This window comes from Tachysurus fulvidraco, chromosome 9, assembly GCF_022655615.1.
Source record: "Tachysurus fulvidraco isolate hzauxx_2018 chromosome 9, HZAU_PFXX_2.0, whole genome shotgun sequence".
NCBI classification, from domain to species: Eukaryota; Metazoa; Chordata; class Actinopteri; order Siluriformes; family Bagridae; genus Tachysurus; species Tachysurus fulvidraco.
The window spans coordinates 26,040,209-26,060,356 of NC_062526.1; the positions used below are offsets into that span (position 1 = coordinate 26,040,209).

At 39.4% G+C, this 20,148-nt stretch overlaps 1 protein-coding gene and 1 long non-coding RNA gene across 2 annotated transcripts in view; one reads left to right on the forward strand and one right to left on the reverse strand.

Annotated features, from left to right (window-relative positions):
• The window catches only part of LOC113649525 (obscurin-like), a 293,303-nt gene extending 277,257 nt beyond the window's left edge, over positions 1-16,046 (reverse strand). The window contains exons 1-2 of the mRNA XM_047818190.1: positions 15,980-16,046; positions 8,244-8,300 (exon numbers count right to left, since the gene is read on the reverse strand). Coding sequence (XP_047674146.1) covers positions 8,244-8,300; positions 15,980-16,031 — 109 coding nt within the window. The 5' untranslated portion in view covers positions 16,032-16,046. The remainder of the gene's footprint in view (positions 1-8,243; positions 8,301-15,979) is intronic.
• On the forward strand, positions 11,009-11,998 carry LOC125145443. Its single transcript, XR_007143808.1, has 2 exons — positions 11,009-11,462; positions 11,637-11,998. It is a non-coding gene; the product is annotated as an uncharacterized LOC125145443 (long non-coding RNA).
• Positions 16,047-20,148: the final 4,102 nt, after the last annotated feature.

Below are 20,148 nucleotides of genomic sequence, written 5' to 3' on the forward strand. Positions count from 1 at the left end.
AAACGGCTAAAATACGTTCAGACGGACTACAATACAATACAGTATGTAGAAATACTGTCCATACATACAATAACACATTAATTTATAATCATTGTTCTAAGTAAAAAAAATCTTTAGGACTCTAATTGAACTGAATAATGAGATAATTATAGCTTTTTTATTCAAAATAGAATAATATAAAATAGAGCAATAAATTCTGGTCTGTTCATGAGGTGTGTAAATGTTGTGTGGTCTGTTGGTCAGGTGTGTAGGTGACCTCTTATAACAAAATAAGCTAACAGAAGGAAAATAACATGAGGGAATATGAAGACATCTAGTGGCCAAAACATGGAATGACAGATCCAGAGCCCTGAAGACACTCTGTGTGTGTGTGTGTGTGTGTGTGTGTGTCTGTGTCTGTGTGTGTGTGTGTGTGTGTGTGTGTGTGTGTGTGTGTGTGTGTGTGTGTGTGTGTGTGTGTGTGTGTGACATGAAGCTGTATAAAGAGGAGGAGAAGAAAACACACCTGCATTCTTCCTGAGGACCAACACATTAATCCAAAGAGAGAATTAGAGCTAAACACACACTGACTAAATCTAAAACTAAACTAAAAATCTTAAACTAAAAAGCAAAACTAAATCTAAATCACACAAGGAAATGAGCCACAGGTGGCAGCAAAAACACTATAAAGAGACGGGGGACAACAACATACAAAAAAAAGTGGAGCAATATAGACCTCTAGTGGCCAAAGCATAGAATGACAAGTCCAGAATCCTGACGTTCTCTGTGTTTGGAGATTTGGAGAGAGAGAGAGAGAGAGAGAGAGAGAGAGAGAGAGAGAGAGAGAGAGAGAGAGAGAGAGAGAGAGAGAGAGAAACAAACAGAGAAAGAGACTTTTTGACTTTTAAAATGCCCTTTCATTTAAAAACAAGATTTTTTTTTTTCCAGAGAAGTCAAATTTCTTCATTTTTCTTTGAGTTTTACCCTCACAGGGGAAAAAAGGAGGAGAAAAAGAAAAATTATCAAACACATTTAAAAGGTACAAGTTAGCTCATTTGTGCCTATCCGACATAAGACTTCTCTGCATAACCAAAGCTGAAACAATTTTGGTAGCTTGTGTGTCAACTTAAAAAAAATCTAATATCCAAATTTGAGTCTGGCTTTTGCTAAAGCAGCAAGTAGTATCTTGGGAAACTGGGTGCCACTTCATTTAGTTTTTTCTTGTGATCCAAATAGCAAGTTTAGCCTGACCAATAAAAAAGTTAAGAACCACATTTTTCGTTTTTGAAACATAACTTGGACCATATATGTACGTCATCAGTCCATTTAAAATCTACACTTTTACACCAGTTTTGTTCTAATGAAAACCTTTCACTCACCCTCTCAATGCCTAGATGGAGGTCTTCCTCCATGTGACAGAAAAGGTATTACTTGCCCCTGGTAGGGTCGATGTGTGCCAAGTATCTGTTTGTAGTCACAGCCAAGTACACAATCTGCCACTGAAAATCAGTAGTTCGCTTTTCTATTCTTAGTTTGTAAAGGGATCTCCAGGCTTCTCGTGGGGCTGGACTTGACTTCAACATGGCGCCCCCCGAGGCAGACGTGTTTGTTCGCTCCGCGCTAAAATGTCAGATTTTTCTCCTTTTTTGTGTGTTTCGTGTTTTTTTCTGCAGTACATGAATGCCATGCACTGCTAACATACAATCGACAGGAATTACTGGACATCGCCAACTCACGAAACATTGACTTCACTAGTTTTATTCCGTTGGAGCTACAACACATTGTTTGCTGCCAGAGTCACCACCGAAACCACAACCAAAACCATCCCGGGGTCCACGATGCACCGAGCTCGAGGAGAGTGCTTCGGAGATGGCAACGCAAGTGAGGCAAGAGGGGAGGGCTCCATGCTAGGCTAAAAGCTCGCGCTAGCCGACCACCACTACCTAGCCTCCTGCTAGCGAATGTGTGGTCCCTGGAAAACAAACTGGACGAGCTATAAGACAGGATTACAAATCAACGGGAAATCAGAGAGTGCTGCGCCCTGTTTTTCACCGAGACCTGGCTTTCAGACAGACCGCCAGAGGATGCCATTCAGCTACAGACTCACTCTGTTCACCGAGACGACCGAACGGCCGCGTCCTGTAAGGCTAAAGGGGGAGGTGTGTGTGGGTTTGTCAACAACTCGTCTCGTGGAGATATACAGACGGTTGATAATGCCATCCTTATAATCTACCGAGGGAATTTACTGCTGTGTTTTTGGCCGCTGTTTACATCCCCCCATGAGCAAACTCCATGTAAGCACTCAGCAAACTCCATGACGCCATCAGTGCGTTAGAAACGGCTCATCCTGATGCTGTTTTTATTGTTGCTGGCGGCTTCAACCAGTGTAGTTTATGGAAATGTATTCCTCAAATACCACCAGCATGTTGACATTCCCACCTGTGATAAGAACACTCTGGACCATGTTTGCAGCAACATACTGTACGTGGTGCATACAGGGCTGCACCCCGCCCCCACTTCGGACACTTAGATCACATCTCTTTGTTCCTGTATGCTGCTTACAGACAAAGACTGAAACAAGCACACCCTGTCACCAAAGAGGTTAAACTCTGGACCCCAGAGACCGAGAGCACCCTATAGGACTGTTTTGCTTTGACAGACTGGGATGTGTTTAAAGCTGCAGCCACTCTGGAGGACTCGTCCATCAGCATACAGGACTATGCTGAGTATGTGACTGGGTACATCAGCATTTATGTCAATAACATCGTGACCACCATACAAAGCTGTGAAGTATGGACTGAGGAAAGCCATCACAGCGGCCAAGAGGCAGTACAGAAAGAAACTGGATATCTTCTATTCTACTGCTGACTCAGGGCAGATGTGGCAAGGCCTGCAGCACATCACAGACTACAGGACCACCACCAACAATATCACCTCAACAGACAGCCTGCCGGACGACCTCAACACATTCTACACCCGCTTTGATGCCCCCAGCTACACTGCAGAGAGCAGGTTCACACACACCTGGACCACCCAACCCCCCTCCCCTCCACCAACCGTCTCAACAACCCAGGTACACAAAGCTCTGAGGAAGATCAATCCCCGCAAAGCAGCAGGACCAGACAACATTCCTGGGCGGGCCCTCAGAGAATGTGCCAAGGAGCTGACTGATGTTCTCATATCTTCAACCTCTCCCTCAGCCAGTGCACTGTTCATTCGTGCTTTAAGACCACGACCATCGTCCCCCTGCCTAAGAAGAGCCCACCCACCTGCCTGAACGACTACAGGCCAGTGGCACTCACTCCAATGATCATGAAGTATTTCGAGAGAGTGGTGCTGGCCCACATTCAGAGCAGCATACCAGACAATATTGACCCCCTGCAGAATGCCTACTGGCCCAACAGGTCCACCTCGGATGCCATTGCTGCTGCCATCCACTATTCCCTTTCTCATCTGGAAAATAAGGACTCATACCTAAGGCTACTCTTCATCGACTACAGCTCCGCCTTCAACATGGTTATCTCCCACAAACTCACCCACAAACTGTCCACACTTGGTCTGCACCCCACCCTCTGTGACTGGCTCCTAGACTTCCTGACTGGCAGGCCGCAACCTGTCAGGATTGGTAATAGGACTTCAGCCAGTATCATCACAAACATTGGAACTCCTCAGGGTTGTACGCAGCCCCATCCTCTACACGCTGTTCACTTACGACTGTGTCACCTCCCACAAGGACAACATCATCCTGAAGTTTGCGGACAACACTGCAGTGATAGGACGCATCACTGGCGGTGACGACGCAGCCTACAGGAGGGAGGTGGCCAGTCTGGTGTCATGTTGCGGAAAGAACCTCACCCTCAACACGGACAAGACGAAGGAAATGATATTGGACATGAGAAAGGAGAGGAGAACGCATCAGCCACTGTTCATCCGGGAGCTTGAAGTGGAGAGGGTGAGCAATATTAAATACCTGGGTGTCCACATCAGTGAGGACCTCACTTGGACACCTCACATCAAGCAGCTGGTCAAGAAGGCCCAACAGCAGCTGTATTTTCTGAGGAGGCTGAGGAAGTTTGGCATGTCGCCTAAGATCTGCAGCAACTTCTACAGCTGCGTCATCGAGAGTGTCCTGACCAACTACATCACTGTGTGGTACGGCAGCACTACTGTCATGGACCGCAAACGCCTACAGAGAGTTGTGAGGACTGTGCAGAAGATCATCAGGACTCCACTGACCTCTCTGCAGAGCATCTACCACCACAGAGTCCACAGGAGAGCTGCTTCCATCCTTGAAGAACCCTTCCACCCCCATCACGGACTGTTCAGGACAGAGGTACAGAAGGTACCCTCAGGACAGAGGTACAGAAGTGTGAAATGCAGGACCTCAAGACTGAAGATCTCTTTCTTCCCCTCTGCCATCAGACTCCTAAAGAGCTGACGGGAGTTTGCAACCATGGACATAACTGCTTAACTGTTTACATGGATATAACTGTTTACATTGAACTACATTTTTGCACATTAATTTCCTCAGAACTGCACTACCTCACCAAGAACTGCACTACCTCACTTTATTGCCTTATTCGGCACTGCACTTCTTATTGCCTCTATTAAGAACTGTACCTCACCGTTATTGCTTTTATTGCTCCTATTTTTATTTATTTATTTATTTTGCTCTCTTTTTTTTTTATTCAATTTTATTCATTTTTTTATTTTTTTTTTACTTTACTGTATGACATTTAGTGTGGACAGCAAAGTAAGAATTTCATTGTGCAGGGAAACATACTTTCTGTCTGTGCATATGACAATAAACACTTTGAACTTGAACTTGGGAAGAGTCTGGAGCCAACACCCCTGACCAACAGGATTCCTTCAGGCCAACCACATACAAAATTTTGGAGTCTCTACACAACAGGGCTATGGGTCTCCAGTTATTTAAATGTGCCAGGTTTAGTACAGCTTGCTTGCCTTCCAATGGCGAAGGTGTACTTGAAGACATCGCACAGGTCTGCCCCAGAAAACCACAGAAGTGCTTGTAAAATTCTTTGGGTAGTCCGTATATTGTAGTCCTGTTGTTAATTCGTTAGTGGTTAGTACCTGTAGTTTTAAAGGCATGTCCAGTTTATTATTCTGTTCTGTGGTTAAAGTGGGTTTGTTCATCACTATGGGATGAGCTGCAAACTCTGAGTTGTAGAGTTTAGTGTAGAAAGTTATAGCTTTGTTTCTTATTTCTGCTGGGTCTATTATTACATGGTCCTTTTTGAGATGCAGCATTTGTTTGTAATGAGTTGTGTTTTTAGAAAGGTCGAAGAAGAAGCTGCTTGGGGTGTCAATGTATTTAATAGAGGAGAAACGTGATCTTATGGGATGAATACAGAGACTTCAGTCTCACCGTTAAAGGTAAAACCATTCAAATCATGGTGGAATTGGTAGAAAAGTTGCTTACAATAATCTTTGTGACACAGATGCATTTATTGTCTCTGAGGAACACCTCAGTTCTGATTGCATTTACAATCCAGGACCAAGAACATTACAACATTTTGTGAAGAAATAATACAATGTGTCTAGTTTTTAATGATGCATATATTGTAAAAGTCAAACAGGCTTCAAAAGCATGTGATCATCAGATATAAACCCTGTAAATGATACACCTTTAAATCTAACCACACATTTTCCATGATTTAGCTAAAATATCATTAAGCATAAAAAGGAAAGCTGAAAGTCTAAAACGGTTGGAGAGAACAAACCGTGAATAAGAAATGAAGCTAATGAATTTACTAAACTATTTATGCAGGGGTATTTCTGAACAAATCTCTTGATTAATTTATTGATGGATCAGTGAATTGAATTCTTCTCTACTGCAGACTCACTGTTTCCTCTCCATCACCTTTGCTGTAATGGACTGTACCAGAACCTGGAGAGAAAAATAAAGAAGAAATGCTCAGGTTGTTCAGATAATACGGTGGGAAGTAGATGATAAACTTCTCACAAAAGTATAAGGTGTTTGTACCTTTCTTTCTGGTGGTGCAATAAACCACAGCCACGACAATGGGCAAAAAGATCACAGTTACCACGGCAACAGGGAAGTAGATAGGAGAATCTGGAGAGACATCAGCAAAAGACAATCGAAGGATCATAGTGAGAAGTGAAAGCAGGTCAGAACACAAACTTAGATAATCCATAATCATAAAAAAACAAAGACGAAGAACAGAACAGAAATGCTTCTGATTTAAATAGTTTATCTCTTATACTATAATAGTTGTCACCAAGGTTGGATAAATGTACTGTACCTCACATCCTTTTGTTACAAAGTAGTAGTTCACATAATAATTTAAAATATATATATAATTTCCTTTTATAACCTACTGAAGGGTGTTTTACCTTTCACTGTAAAGTAGATGTCTGTAGTCATTTCCCCGATCTCACACCTGTACAATCCTCCATCCTCTACTGTCAGGTGTGATATGAGTAGAGAGAGATTTCCTGAAGAGTGATCATTAACCAGCTGAAATCTCTCTTTGTACTCATAACTCTCAGGAGATATCTGTGTCCAGTTATTTCCATATGTATTTTTCTTCCATGTGAATGTCTCAGGTTTTCTGTGGAGCTCAGTGCAGGAGCAGGGCAGCAGTACTGAGTCTCCTGTGTATGCAGTAATCTCTTCTGTCTCTTCATTCAGACTGCAGCCTGTATGAACACACCAGTTAATGATGTGTTAATGAACAGTTCACCATCTGTAACAACTCTACAGAACTACAGACATCCTGTAACTCCACAACTCACTAATGTCCACAACTTACTTGTGTCCAATAATCAATAGTTTTTATTAACTCTAATAACTACAGACAAATCATTTCACAATATTGTAAGCTCAGAGCACACAGTTACAGCCATGTGGTTTCCTCATATGACATTTCTACCGACTCAAAAATATTTAGATGCTTATGACAGAAAAAAAACAGCTGTAAAAAAAACATTTCTCAAATTTATCCAAATGAAGAGATTATTGAGTGTCAGTTAGAATGTAAAGGTCTCTCATCATCTGTCACACACATGGTCAAGTGTTAATCCACAGAACACAAACTACACAATGTTCACATGAACATGTTCCTCTGAGACACCGAAACTCTGCATGTATTTTACTCTGAACAGCGAAACCCACTTCTATTTTAGAGACATGACACAAAAAACAGGATGGGGCCGGGGGGGGCTGGGTTATATTTTTGATTTAATAATTGTAATTTCATTGTATTTAAAAATGCCTTCAAAATAAAATACAGTTACACCAAAAATGAATATAAAGTTATTTAACATTTTAGCTCACCAGAACGCTAAATCAATGGGAACCCTGAGCTTGTTTCTGCAGAGCGGGGTTTGGTGTGTGGGAATCACCTGTCCTGATAAATCCATATTTTATGTAGGACTCATGGTATTGTCTGTTATTAGTTTTATGTTTCTTTGATGTTGAAGGCTCTTCTTCTGTTTCTTCACTAGGCCTTTTCTTTTTCCCAAGGAAACCTTCTAATGTCGTCTGTTTCGTGCTCATTTTTGCTATTTTGTGGGTACCATTTGAGAAAACACAATATACATGTAGACCAAGCACTATTTTGCGCATGGTGCTGCTTTAGGTGACGTCTCTCACGTACACCAAGCACAATTTTGCGCATGGTGCTGCTTTAGGTGACGTCTCTCAGCTCCCGGTTAACCTCTCGTCCGTGGAAAGTCGCACAAACACGAAAGAAATACACCACAGTAAATAAAATGGAAATAATTTAATGTTCCTTGGGTGGCCTGGTACAATTTGTACAAGTTTTTACAATTTGTACCAGAATTGTGCAATTCGGGGGTTGGGGACGACTGTTCTACATGAACCCAGGACCGAGACCAGGATTAATAAAGACCTGCCAGAAAGTTCTTAATAAGTGTTAAGCAGATTTGATTAAAGTCCAATAATTAACATTTTCTCCTGTTTATGTTTCTATTTACATTCAGTTTGGCAGCAAAACCAAAAACTCCAAAGCTCAAATAATTTCAGTTGTTCAGTGAAAACTTAATAAGTAAGATTAGTGAATTACTTTATGGTTTAAAGATAAAATCTCACATACAGCATTTCCTGACATAGTATTAAACAGGAATGTGTGTGTGTGTGTGTGTGTGTGTGTGTGTGTGTGTGTGTGTGTGTGTGTGTGTGTGTGTGTGTGTGTGTGTGTGTGTGTGCGTGCGTGTGTGTGTGAGAGAGGGAGACAGGGAGAGATCAGCAGACTCACCTTCAGTGACATGAAGCTGTATAAGGAGGAGGAGAAGAAAACACACCTGCATTCTTCCTGAGGACCAACACATTAATCCAAAGAGAGTATTAGAGCTAAACACACACTGACCGACTGCTGCAGTGTGTCTCATCATAATGAACACACTCTATAGATCACATTCACACCCTCACAGTTAAAACAGGAAGTGCAAAATTAGCAGTATGGCCTTGACCACATAGAAGTGAGACATCTCTTATGTCTTTTACACAGCACAACTGAGTCTATGTTCTGAATCCTTATTAATCATCTAATGCTGATAAACTAATCAACTATTTTACATTTTAATGCATCAAACAAAAGCAGTGTGGTTTTGCATTTCTCCTTGTAAACATGTATTTTATTGTGTTTTACATTTTTCATGAGCTTTAACATGACGTAGTGACAGTCAGCAGCAGTCTACAGCATTACTGACCTGACATCACCTTCTAGTGGTCTGTTAGAGTTAGTGCACCAGAATTAAGCTCATTATGATACATTTGATTGATTGAATGATTGATTGATTGATTGATTGAATGATTGACTGATTTTTCATGGAGTCTCTATTCACTAAATTTCACTTAAAATTGACATATATACAAATGTCTAATCTTTCCCCTTTATACATAGTGTGTTTTTCAACACAAAGAAAGTGAACATATGTTTCAAAGAACTGGACAAAAAGTAGTAGAGCACTTGTCCATACTCTTCAGTATTCTGTGCAGTGTACAATAAGGAGTTGAATAAGGAGGTTTATATGGTTGAGATATTAAACTCGCATAATGACGAGTCTGGACATTTCTCCATCCCATCAGCAAAGGTCACACTTACCAGAGTGCTGGTGTAACCTCAGCCCTTCTCTTATTTATCAAGAGCTTTATCCTGGTCTGCATTGTGGTGGATATGGAGTTTCTCCCAAGAACACAGGGAATAAGGTGGGAATACACCATGAAGAAGGAACCAGGTCGTGATATGATGTTACATGGTTTAGAGTCACTAATCCATCTACCAGCATGTTTTTGGACAGGAGATCATGGGAAACTTCACACTGATGGTAATATGAGCTCAGGATCAAGCCAGCTTCAACAGGAAACACTTTAACCGTTGAAAGACAGCTAAAGACACAGATGATGTATCCTTCATCCAGTTCCTTCATTTTAAAGATGGTTTAAAAGCAACTCTGTCGCTAAGCAGACTTGATGGAAGGTTTGGTAGGTGGATCAGGTATCTGTCTTTGCAGAAATCATGATAGAATTGGTAGAAAATTAGCTTACAGTGATCTTTGTAACACAGATGTATTTATTGTCTCTGAGGAACACCTCAGTTCTGATTGCATTTACAATTCAGGATCCTGTTACAACAATCCTGTAACAACTCTACAGCACTACAGACAATATTGGATTTAAATTGGTGTTAATATAAATAAGGGGAAAGTGCAGGGGGTTAGCTTGTGAAATATACACACAAACACAAACACTGGTGTGTTAAGTGTCTTGCCAAAATATCTTTTGCATGTTTGTCACACTTTAATGTTTCAGATAATCAAATTTAAACATTAGTCAAAGATAACAAGTAAACATAACATGCAGTTTTTAAATTAAGGTTTTTATTATTAATGGAAAATCCAAACCTACTTGCCCCTGTGTGAAAAAGTGTTTGCTCCTAAACCTAATAACTGCTTGGGCCACCCTTAGCAGCAATAACTGCAATCAAGTGTTTGCTATAACTTGCAATGAGTTTGTTACAGCGCTGTGGAGATATTTTGGTCCACTCATGTTTGCAGAATTGTTGTCATTCAGCCACATTGGATGGTTTTCGAGCATGAACCGCCTTTTTAAGGTCATGTCACTGCATCTCAATAGGACTCAGGTCAAGACTTTGACTCGGCCACTCCAAAGTCTTCATTTTGTTTTTCTTCAGCCATTCAGATGTGGACTTGCTGGTGTGTTTTGGATCATTGTTCTGCTGCAGAACCCAAGGTCGCTTCAGCTTGAGGTCACAAACAGATGGCCGCACATTGTCTTTCAGGATTTTTTGGTAGACAGCAGAATTCATGGTTCCATTTATCACAGCAAGTCTTCCAGGTGCTGAAGCAGCAAAACAGCCCCAGACCATCACACTACCACTACCATATTTTACTGTTGGTATGATGTTCTTTTTCTAATATGCAGTGTTACATTTATCCCAGATGTAACACTTTCACACACCTTCCAAAAAGTTCATCTTTTGCCTCGTCAGTCCCCAAAGTATTTTCCCAAATGTCTTGGGAACAACAAGAATGCCTTTCAGCAGGGTTATCTCCTGATAACCTTAAGGTGTATGCTGCAGCCTTTCTGGCCAGCCATGAATCCATACCCAGGAACTCATTTTAGATGCATTCTCTGGTCTCTCATTTCTTCTGTTGTGCCAAAAGGCTGAGGTCCTTCTGTAGACCATTAACACCCTCCTGGGACCTACCGGAGGCTTTGAAAAGTTATTACTAGCCCCCATTATGCCACTAGATTTGGCGCCTGAAGAACTTTTGACCTTGAAAACAGCTCTCCTTTTCATCCTTGACCAACTTCAGAATGTAGAGGACATGTACGTTATTTCAGTAGTGTCTTACTTTCAGAAAGGGCCACCTGTCACCAGACAGCCATTTACACTGCAGGCATTCTTTCCTCCACTTCAGTGAGTCTTTGGAGGTGGAAAAGCTGCATCTTGCCATACTCAGGAAGAACATTCACAGCTACAGCTGGTGGGGTAACTCCATACTGCCTTTAGTCTGTTTTAGTGGCTGCACTTTGGTAACCCTTTCACCAGGCAGTGCCTATATTATTGGGTCATACATGTTATATGGCATATGGAGTAATCTTGTCTCTTAATATCAGGGATCAGCTTTCAGGGTAGCATCTTCAACTACCCTGTTCAGGGGTGTCCCAATGCATAATGTTTTGCTGTGACAGGCTGGTCCTGCTACACACCAGGCATGACTGATGTCTTTCTTCGGACAATCAGAATCTGAGGGACACGTTGTAACAGCGTCATGAACTGTACAGGGTTCTTCATCCTGACCACCAGGGGGTTCTAGGTGCTCCCTGGGTGTGATAAAAGGTGAGAAAGTAGTAGAGTGAGAGAGAGGACAGCATGGTGTGCCTTGTGTTCCTTCTCTGCCTTGAGAGACCATCCGTGTTGGGAAATGTAATTGTTTGCTGCTCAATTGTAAGTAAATGCTTGATTGTAACCACCGAATGATTTATTTTGAATAGTGCCTTTCATAACTAAAGTGTATGTGTGAAATGTAGTTCTGAGGCAATGGTTGTTATTCCTTGAGGTTGTCTTTCACACCATTTAATGAGTGGGTTTTTTCTGAATGTTTGTATTTTTCTTATATAGAAGGATTTTGGTTTATGTACTACACTTCTTGTACATCAACTCATGCTATGGGAATAATGTGGATGTGCTATCATTATAGAAGTGCCTGATGTGCCAGGACATATGGGACATTCCCTACATTATGTCTGGAAGTTACCACAAGTACAATTATTCTTTCCATTGTTAAAACTGGCTGTGATTTTTTGGTTATTTGTTAATTTCTACTATCTTTGTTTGTTTTTTGTTTGGTCATTGTTTGTACTCATGCATGGTCTAAATGGAATCTCTGAAGAATTGAGTCATTGATAAACACGGATTTTTTTGTTTGCATACCAAAAGAACTTAATCCACAAACAGGTTAAATAAAAACCTCTATTGATGTAGCTGTGTATCGTGTGAAGTAATACAGTTGATCTCTCCCTCAAAATTTGTACAGCTGTTTTGTTTGTTCAGAAGACAGGGAATCTTCTGAAGACTTGGATTAAAAATTGGCATGTGTTCACAGAAGCTTCCATGAACACAGTTCCAGGTTACAAGAATGAAAGAACAGAATAAAAGTTACAACCCACCATCAAGTTCTTGCAGTTATTTTCCACTTGGACTAGTCATGTGAATTAAATTGGTTTGATTCAAACATCAACAATAAAAGATCAAATAATTTTGACCAGAAATGATTTGCAAGCAGGAATTTTCTTCAATAATAAAGATATTTCAGTAAAAATAATGATTTTATGGGTGGTTATAAGAATCTGATTAAACTAGAATTATTTTATTGATGGATCCATGATCTGAGGTCTTCTCTACTGCAGACTCACTGTTCCATCTCCATCACCTCTGCTGTAATGGATTGTACCAGAACCTGGAGAGTAAAATAAACAAGAAAAGTTCAGGTCATGCAGCTAAAATGTTGAAGGAGTGGATGATAAATTTCCCACAAAAAGATTTTGTACCTTTCTTTCTGGTGGTGCAATAAACCACAGCCACGATAATGTGCAGAAAGATCACAGTTACCATGGCGACAGGTATATAGGGAAGAGAATCTGGAGAAACATCACCAATATCACTCAGAACATGACCTTAAAACTGTTTAGATGTTTCACTGAACTTTGCCTGTTTTAAAGGAAACAGTGATGGAAAGTATAAAAGAAGAGAAGATTTTGATAGAATGAGTGATAAGGGGTTTGGAGGTGTGTAGTTTAGTGTATAACTTGTATAACTGAGTCTTTATAGAGATCATTTACACAGAATAGTTTCAAGGAAAGTTCTGTTCCTGGAGATGTTAAGAGATCACGAGCTCATCTTAAGAGGACAGAAGAACGTAGTGTATTGACAATCACCTGTTTCAGATGCGTCAGAGTGTACAGTGGTTACATCACTGAGACCTGGAGGTGGATTTGTACCTTCTAATGTATCACCTACAGAAAGAGCAGATAAAGTTAGAGTGGGGAACCTGCTGTGAGCTGATGTACTAACGTACTAACAGTAAAACTAAGACTTTTCATTGCAGTGTGTATCAGTGGTGTGTGTGGTACCTGGTCTGGAAAAGTGATGGCCGGTTCATGAACGAATCGTTCTTTTGAACCGGTTCTTTTTAGTGAACTGGATGAACCAGTTCACCAAATCGACTGATTCGTTCTAAACAGTTCACGTCTTGAGTCAGCGCTGATCCGCAAGTAACTTGCCTGACAGCCCCTCCGACTCTAAATAAACTAATATCCCAGAGTATATGTAACTCCTGTACACTGAACTGAGACATGTTGTGCTGAGAGAACTGTGAGCTCGAGCTGTTGATACTGCGCATGTGTGAATTACTGAACTGATACAGCGAATCATCAATACAGAACTGAGAACTGTTTCTTTAGGAGGCGTCCGAGAACCGATGAGCTGTTGATACTGCGCATGCTTAAATAACTGAACTGATACAGTGAATCATCGGTACACTGAACTGAGAACTGTATCTTTCAGACGCGTCCGACATACTGAGAACCGATGAACTGTTGTTACTGCGTGGGTGTAAATCACTGAACTGATACAGCAACAAATGTAAATGGTTCGTGGACAAGAACCGAACTTCCCATCACTAGTCTGGAATGAGGTGAGGTTGTTGTGATCAACATATTATATTGATGTTACAACATCAGATTAATCTGTCATGAGATTATCACTGAAGTAACATTGTGAATAAAAATAACTCATTTACCTTTAACAGTGAGACTGATGTCTCTGTATTCACCCCCTTTAACATCACACCTGTAAAATCCTCCATCCTGTTCAGTCAGGTGTGATATGAGCAGAGAGAGATTTCCTGAAGAGTGATCATTAACCAGCTGAAATCTCTCTTTGTACTCATCATTCTCAGGAGATATTAGGACCCAGTTACTTGTGTATTTTTCCCACGTGAATGTCTCAGGTTTTCTGCGGAGCTCAGTGCAGGAGCAGGGCAGCAGTACTGAGTCTCCTGTGTATGCAGTGATCTGTTCTGTCTCTTTATTTCCTTTCAGCCTGCAGCCTGTATGAACACACCAGTTAATGACCTGTAACAACACCTGTAACAACTCTACAGAACTACAGACAACCTGTAACTCCACAACTCACTAATGTCCACAACTTACTTGTGTCTAATAATCACTAATTTTAAACAAACATTTATAAAACTTTTAAATTTAATACAAATGTAATATCCCCAAGTGGTCAGTAAAAGAGAAAGAGTTGTGCAATTAAATGTATTTTTAAACATTTCCTATGAAACAACACACTTCATCATACACAACTACAGACATGTCATGTCACAGTATTGTGGCAAGCTACAGACATGTAGTTTCGTCACATGACACTTCTACAGACTCAAGCAAAAATGTTTAGAGGCTTTTTACACAGACAATAACAGCAGAAAAAAAACATTTCAAATTTATACAAATAAAGTAGTTAATCTATTGTATTTATGAGATTATCTCTGAAGTAACATTGTGAATAAAAATGACTCATTTACCTTTAACAGTGAGTCTGATGTATCTGTATTCACTCCCTTTAACACTACACCTGTAAAGTCCTCCATCCTGTTCAGTCAGGTGTAATATGAGCAGAGAGAGATTTCCTGAAGAGTGATCATTAACCAGCTGAAATCTCTCTTTGTACTCATCACTCTCAGGAGATATCTGTGTCCAATTATTTCCATCTGTACTTTTCTCCCATTTGAATGTCTCAGGTTTGCTGTGGAGCTCAGTGCAGGAGCAGGGCAGCAGTACTGAGTCTCCTGTGTATGCAGTGATCCGTTCTGTCTCTTTATTTCCTTTCAGACTGCAGCCTGTATGAACACACCAGTTAATGATGTGTTAATGAGCAGTTCACCATCTGTAACAACTCTACAGAACTACAGACATCCTGTAACTCCACAACTTACTTGTTCATTAATTAGAAAAACTCTCTAATAAACTACAGTCATATCATGTCACAGTTTTGTTAGCTCACAGCACACAGCAACAGACATGGGGTTTCCTCATATGATGTTTCTACAGTCAGGCAAAAATAATTAGATGCTTGTGACAGAAAATATCAGCAGAAAAAAAAAATCCAAATAAAGAGATTATTGAGTGTCAGTTTGAATGTAAAGGTCTCTCATCATCTGTCACACACATGGTCAAGTGTTAATCCACAGAACACAAACTACACAATGTTCACATGAACATGTTCCTCTGTGAAACTGAAACTCTGCATGTATTTTACTGTGAACAGCGAAATCCACATCTATTTTAGTGACATTACACAAAAAACAGGAAATGACAAGAACACCCCACATGAGTAAGGAGTTTAGTGATGTCATCCACACATTCCATGAAGAGTTTACACAAACCCCTGTGTTTAATGTATCTTTGACATGATTGTTACAAAATCTTGTGATGTAACCACATGGACGACGATTTAAAGAACCTCGATGAGTGTCAGCCAATGAGAGAGCGAGAGGAAGGTGTAGGGGGACGAGGAAGGAACAACAAGAACAGCCATCATGATGAAGGAGACTCGGTGTTCTACATGAACCCAGGACATAGACGGGGATTAATAAAGACCTGGCAGAAAGTTCTTATGTAATAAGTGTTAAGCAGGTTTGATTAAAGACCAATAATGAACATTTTCTCATATTTATGTTTCTATTTACATTCAGTTTGGCAGCAAAACCAAAACCTCAAATAATTTGTTTTTCAGTGGGAACTTGAAATATATTGATATATATAGTATATGATATATATAGAAATATATAGTATTTTCATATAAAAAGTAAAATGTAAAATTAGTGAATGACTTTACAGCATTTTCTGACATAGTAGTAAACAGGAATGTGTGTGAGAGAGAGAGATCAGCAGACTCACCTTCAGTGACATGAAGCTGTATAAGGAGGAGGAGAAGAAAACACACCTGCATTCTTCCTGAGGACCAACACATTAATCCAAAGAGAGAATTAGAGCTAAACACACACTGACCGACTGCTGCAATGTGTCTCATCATAATGAACACACTTTAAATATCACACTGCAGTTTTATTACCTTACCTCATTCACACCCTCACAGTTAAAACAGGAAATGCAAAAGTAGCAGTATGGCCTTGACCACATAGAAGTAAGAAGTCTCTCATGTCTTTTGCACAGCAGAACTGAGTCCTTATTAATCATCTAATGTCGATAAAGTAATCAACTATTATACATTTCAATGCATCAAACAAAAGCAGTGTGGTTTTGCATTTCTCTCTGCAAACATGTATTTTATTGTGTTTTACATTTTTCATGAGCTTTGACATGACGTAGTGACAGTCAGCAGCAGTCTACAGCATTACTAAACTGACATCTCCATCTAGTGGTCTTTTAGAGTTAGTGCACCAGGATAAAGCTCATTATGATATGATATGATTCATTCATTCATTTTCATGACGTCTCCATTTACCTCACTGCACTTAAAAATGACAAATATACAAATGTCTGTTATTCTAATCTTTCCCCTTTATACAATGTGTGTCATTCAACACAAAGAAAGTAAACATCTGTTGCAAAAAACTGGACAAAAAGTAGTAGAGCCCTTGTCCATACTCTTCAGTATTCTGTGCAGTGTACAATAAGGAGTTGAATAAGGAGGTTTATATTGGTGAGATATTAAACTCACAATTTATTGTACTGCTGTAGAATATGAGGACGGGCCCTTATCATTCTTTACATTGAGTTCTAACACTGGTTATAATACAGAGACAAAGCAAGAAAAATATTGTTGGCAATATACAAAGGTTCATCAGGCAAGGTGCAATCTTGAGTCTGGCAACATTACCAAGGTTATGCTGGATCAGACATTGAGACTTGCTATCATAATCTACTAATCTATGTATGGAGGACTATATCTGAACAAATCCCTTGATTATTTCATTGATGCAGACTCACTGTCCCATCTCCATCACCTCTGCTGTAATTGACTGTACTAGAACCTGGAGATAATATTGTCCACAACTTACTTGTGTCCAATAATCACTAATTTTAATGTCTCTAATAAATGACTATCATATTGTGTTACAGTATTATAAGTTCACAGCACACAGCTACAGCCATGTGGTTTCCTCATATAATGTTTCTACAAACTAGGACAAAAATGTTCAGATGCTGGTGACAGAAAATAACAGCAGCAAAAAAAACATTTCTTAAATTTATCCAAATGAAGAGATTATTGAGTGTCTGTTAGAATGTAAAGGTCTCTCATCATCTGTCACACACATGGTCAAGTGTTAATCCACAGAACACAAACTACACAATGTTCACATGAACATGTTCCTCTGTGAAACTGAAACTCTGCATGTATTTTACTCTGAACAGTGAATCCCACTTCTATTTTAGTGACACGACACAAAAACCAGGAAGTGACAATGTAAACACACCACATGGGTAAAAAGTTTAGGGATTTTGTAACCCCTTTCATTTTGTATCCCGAATTAACACTTATTAATCACTACTTGAAAAATTGGTACTGCGCCTTTAAATGTGTCTCACGCAGTGTGTACTGTATGTTTAATCAGCAGGGAGAAAACACATAAAATGAGGATATTTTGTTGATATCGTGTTATTATCTGAGTAAAACCAGTCCGAATGAATGGATGTCAAAGAAAATGTGCTTAAATTGTTAATGTGAAGCGTTAAATGTGCTAAGAGAGCCGCTAAGTGTAGCATCACGATGATAGTTTGCTAATCGTGTAAGGCTTCGTGCAATGCTCATGTTATTGTGTTTCTTTCTCATGTAGAGTAAAAGTGCTAACGTATAAAATGTAACTTTGCTAATGTAAATGATGTAAAAGTGTGTTAGCTCAAACTGTCAAAGATGGTTAAAAAAGGGTTTGTTTTGTAAACTTTTTCAAAGAAGAAAAAAATGAAAAAATCTTATAGTTATAAACATGTAATCTCTCTTTAAGGGATGTTTAACTGTTATAATGTTCTGATTTAATCCTTTTAAAATGTATGTTGTGCAGATTTTTGTTTCCTGGACAAATTGTTGGATGATACGATTGGATCCTGAATAATCTGAGTGGATTCTTCTTGATAACTCTTTGTCACCTTGTCGTCATGTATCAACTCTTCAGCTCTTGGTTCTTCTGTTCTTACCTAGATGTTATTTCTGGGGAAGTGGTAGGACCGAGACTTTACATCATGCACATTGCCCGGGACTGAATACATTTTTTTTTTTTGCATCCCAAGAAAAGGAAGAAGACCCTGAACATTTACAGATTGGGGATATCATTTTCAAAATGCTTGGGTTATGATTGTATTGTTAATATTTGTTTCAAGTTAATTGTCAGTTTGTTTTCATTACTTGGGTTTTCTGAAGTGCTTGAACAGGAAAAAAACATTCACATAGATTGCCACAATATACATTACTGGCTAACCGTTTCTGTGTGTGTGTGTGTGTGTGTGTGTGTGTGTGTGTGTGTGTGTGTGTGTGTGTGTGTGTGTGTGTTTTTAATATTGCCTTTAATAAACTTTTATGATGCTTTCAGTTGTTCTGTCAAACTTGAGTATTTAAATGACACATGCCCTAAAAGCTCCTTGAACGAATTCAGAGGAACAGACATTTAGATTTAGATAAGCCCTGAGACAGGGGCTACAATGTCTCCACACATACTGTGTTTCAAGTATCTTTGACATGATTGGTACAAAATCTTGTGATGTAGCCACATGTATGATGCTATAAGAACCTCGCTGAGTAACAGCCAACGAGAGAGCGAGAGGAAGGTGTAGGGGGACGAGGAAGGAACAACCAGACCAGCCATCATGATGAAGGAGACTCAGTGTTCTACATGAACCCAGGAAATAGACGGGGATTAATAAAGAGATGGCAGGAAATTCTTACTTAATAAGTGTTAAGCAGGTTTGATTAAAGACCAATAATGAACATTTTCTCCTGTTTATATTTCTATTTCTGGGAAATTTCCCCATTGTGGGACGAATAAAGGCAAATATTATTTACCTTCAAAAGATTTAACTTCCAAAATTCAAATAATTTCAGTTGTTTAATTAAGAACTACCAAGAGAGAATTAGAGCTAAACATACATTGACCAAGTGCTGCAGTGCGTCTCATCATAATGAACACACTTTAAATATCACATTGCAGTTTTATTACCTTACCTCATTCTCACCCTCACAGGAATTGGTAACACAGGAAGTGCAAATTTATCTGCTCATCACTGACCAGTTAGAAGAGAGTCAGAAGTCTCTCATGTCTATGGTACATTAGACTTAAGTCCTAAATGTTAAAAATAGTAATATTTTATCTATAACTATCTAATATTACCCATTTTAAATACCACCATAATGAACACACCCTAATTTCCACACAATTACTGTTAAAACAGGGAGTACAACATTTACAGCACTTGTTTGATCTGACTGAAGTGAGAAAATTAAAAAAGCCCAAACTGAGAAAATGTCACAAAAACAACAGACAAGAACAACAGTATTATTAAAGTAAGAAACGGGAGAGAGGAAATGAGCCACAGGTGGCAGCAAAAACACTATAAAGAGACAGTTGGACAACAACATACAAGAAAGTAGAACTATGTAGACCTCTAGTGGCCAAAGCATGAAATGCCACGTCCAGAATCCTGACATTCTCAATGTTAGAGAGAGAGAGAGAGAGAGAGAGAGAGAGAGAGAGAGAGAGAGAGAGATATAACACAAAAAAAAAAAAAAAAAAAGGTTTGAGGTATTTAATGCTTTTAATTGTTATCTGCAAGAGAGTACACAAACTTTACAAAGTTTTGCTTTACATGCTTTTTGAATAATATATAAATAAATAAGAAAAAGTTAAAATACTTTTTTCACGGAGTGAAGCTGATGGAGTACATCTCCAAGCTCCATTCTCTACCAGTTTTGGTTTGCACTGGCCAACAAAACCTTTGTACTCAGAGACTTCTTTACTTCCTGCCTTGGATTGATTGATTGATTGATTGATTGATTGATTGATTGATTGTTTGATTGTTTGATTGATTGAGTGAGTGAGTGAGTGAGTGACTGA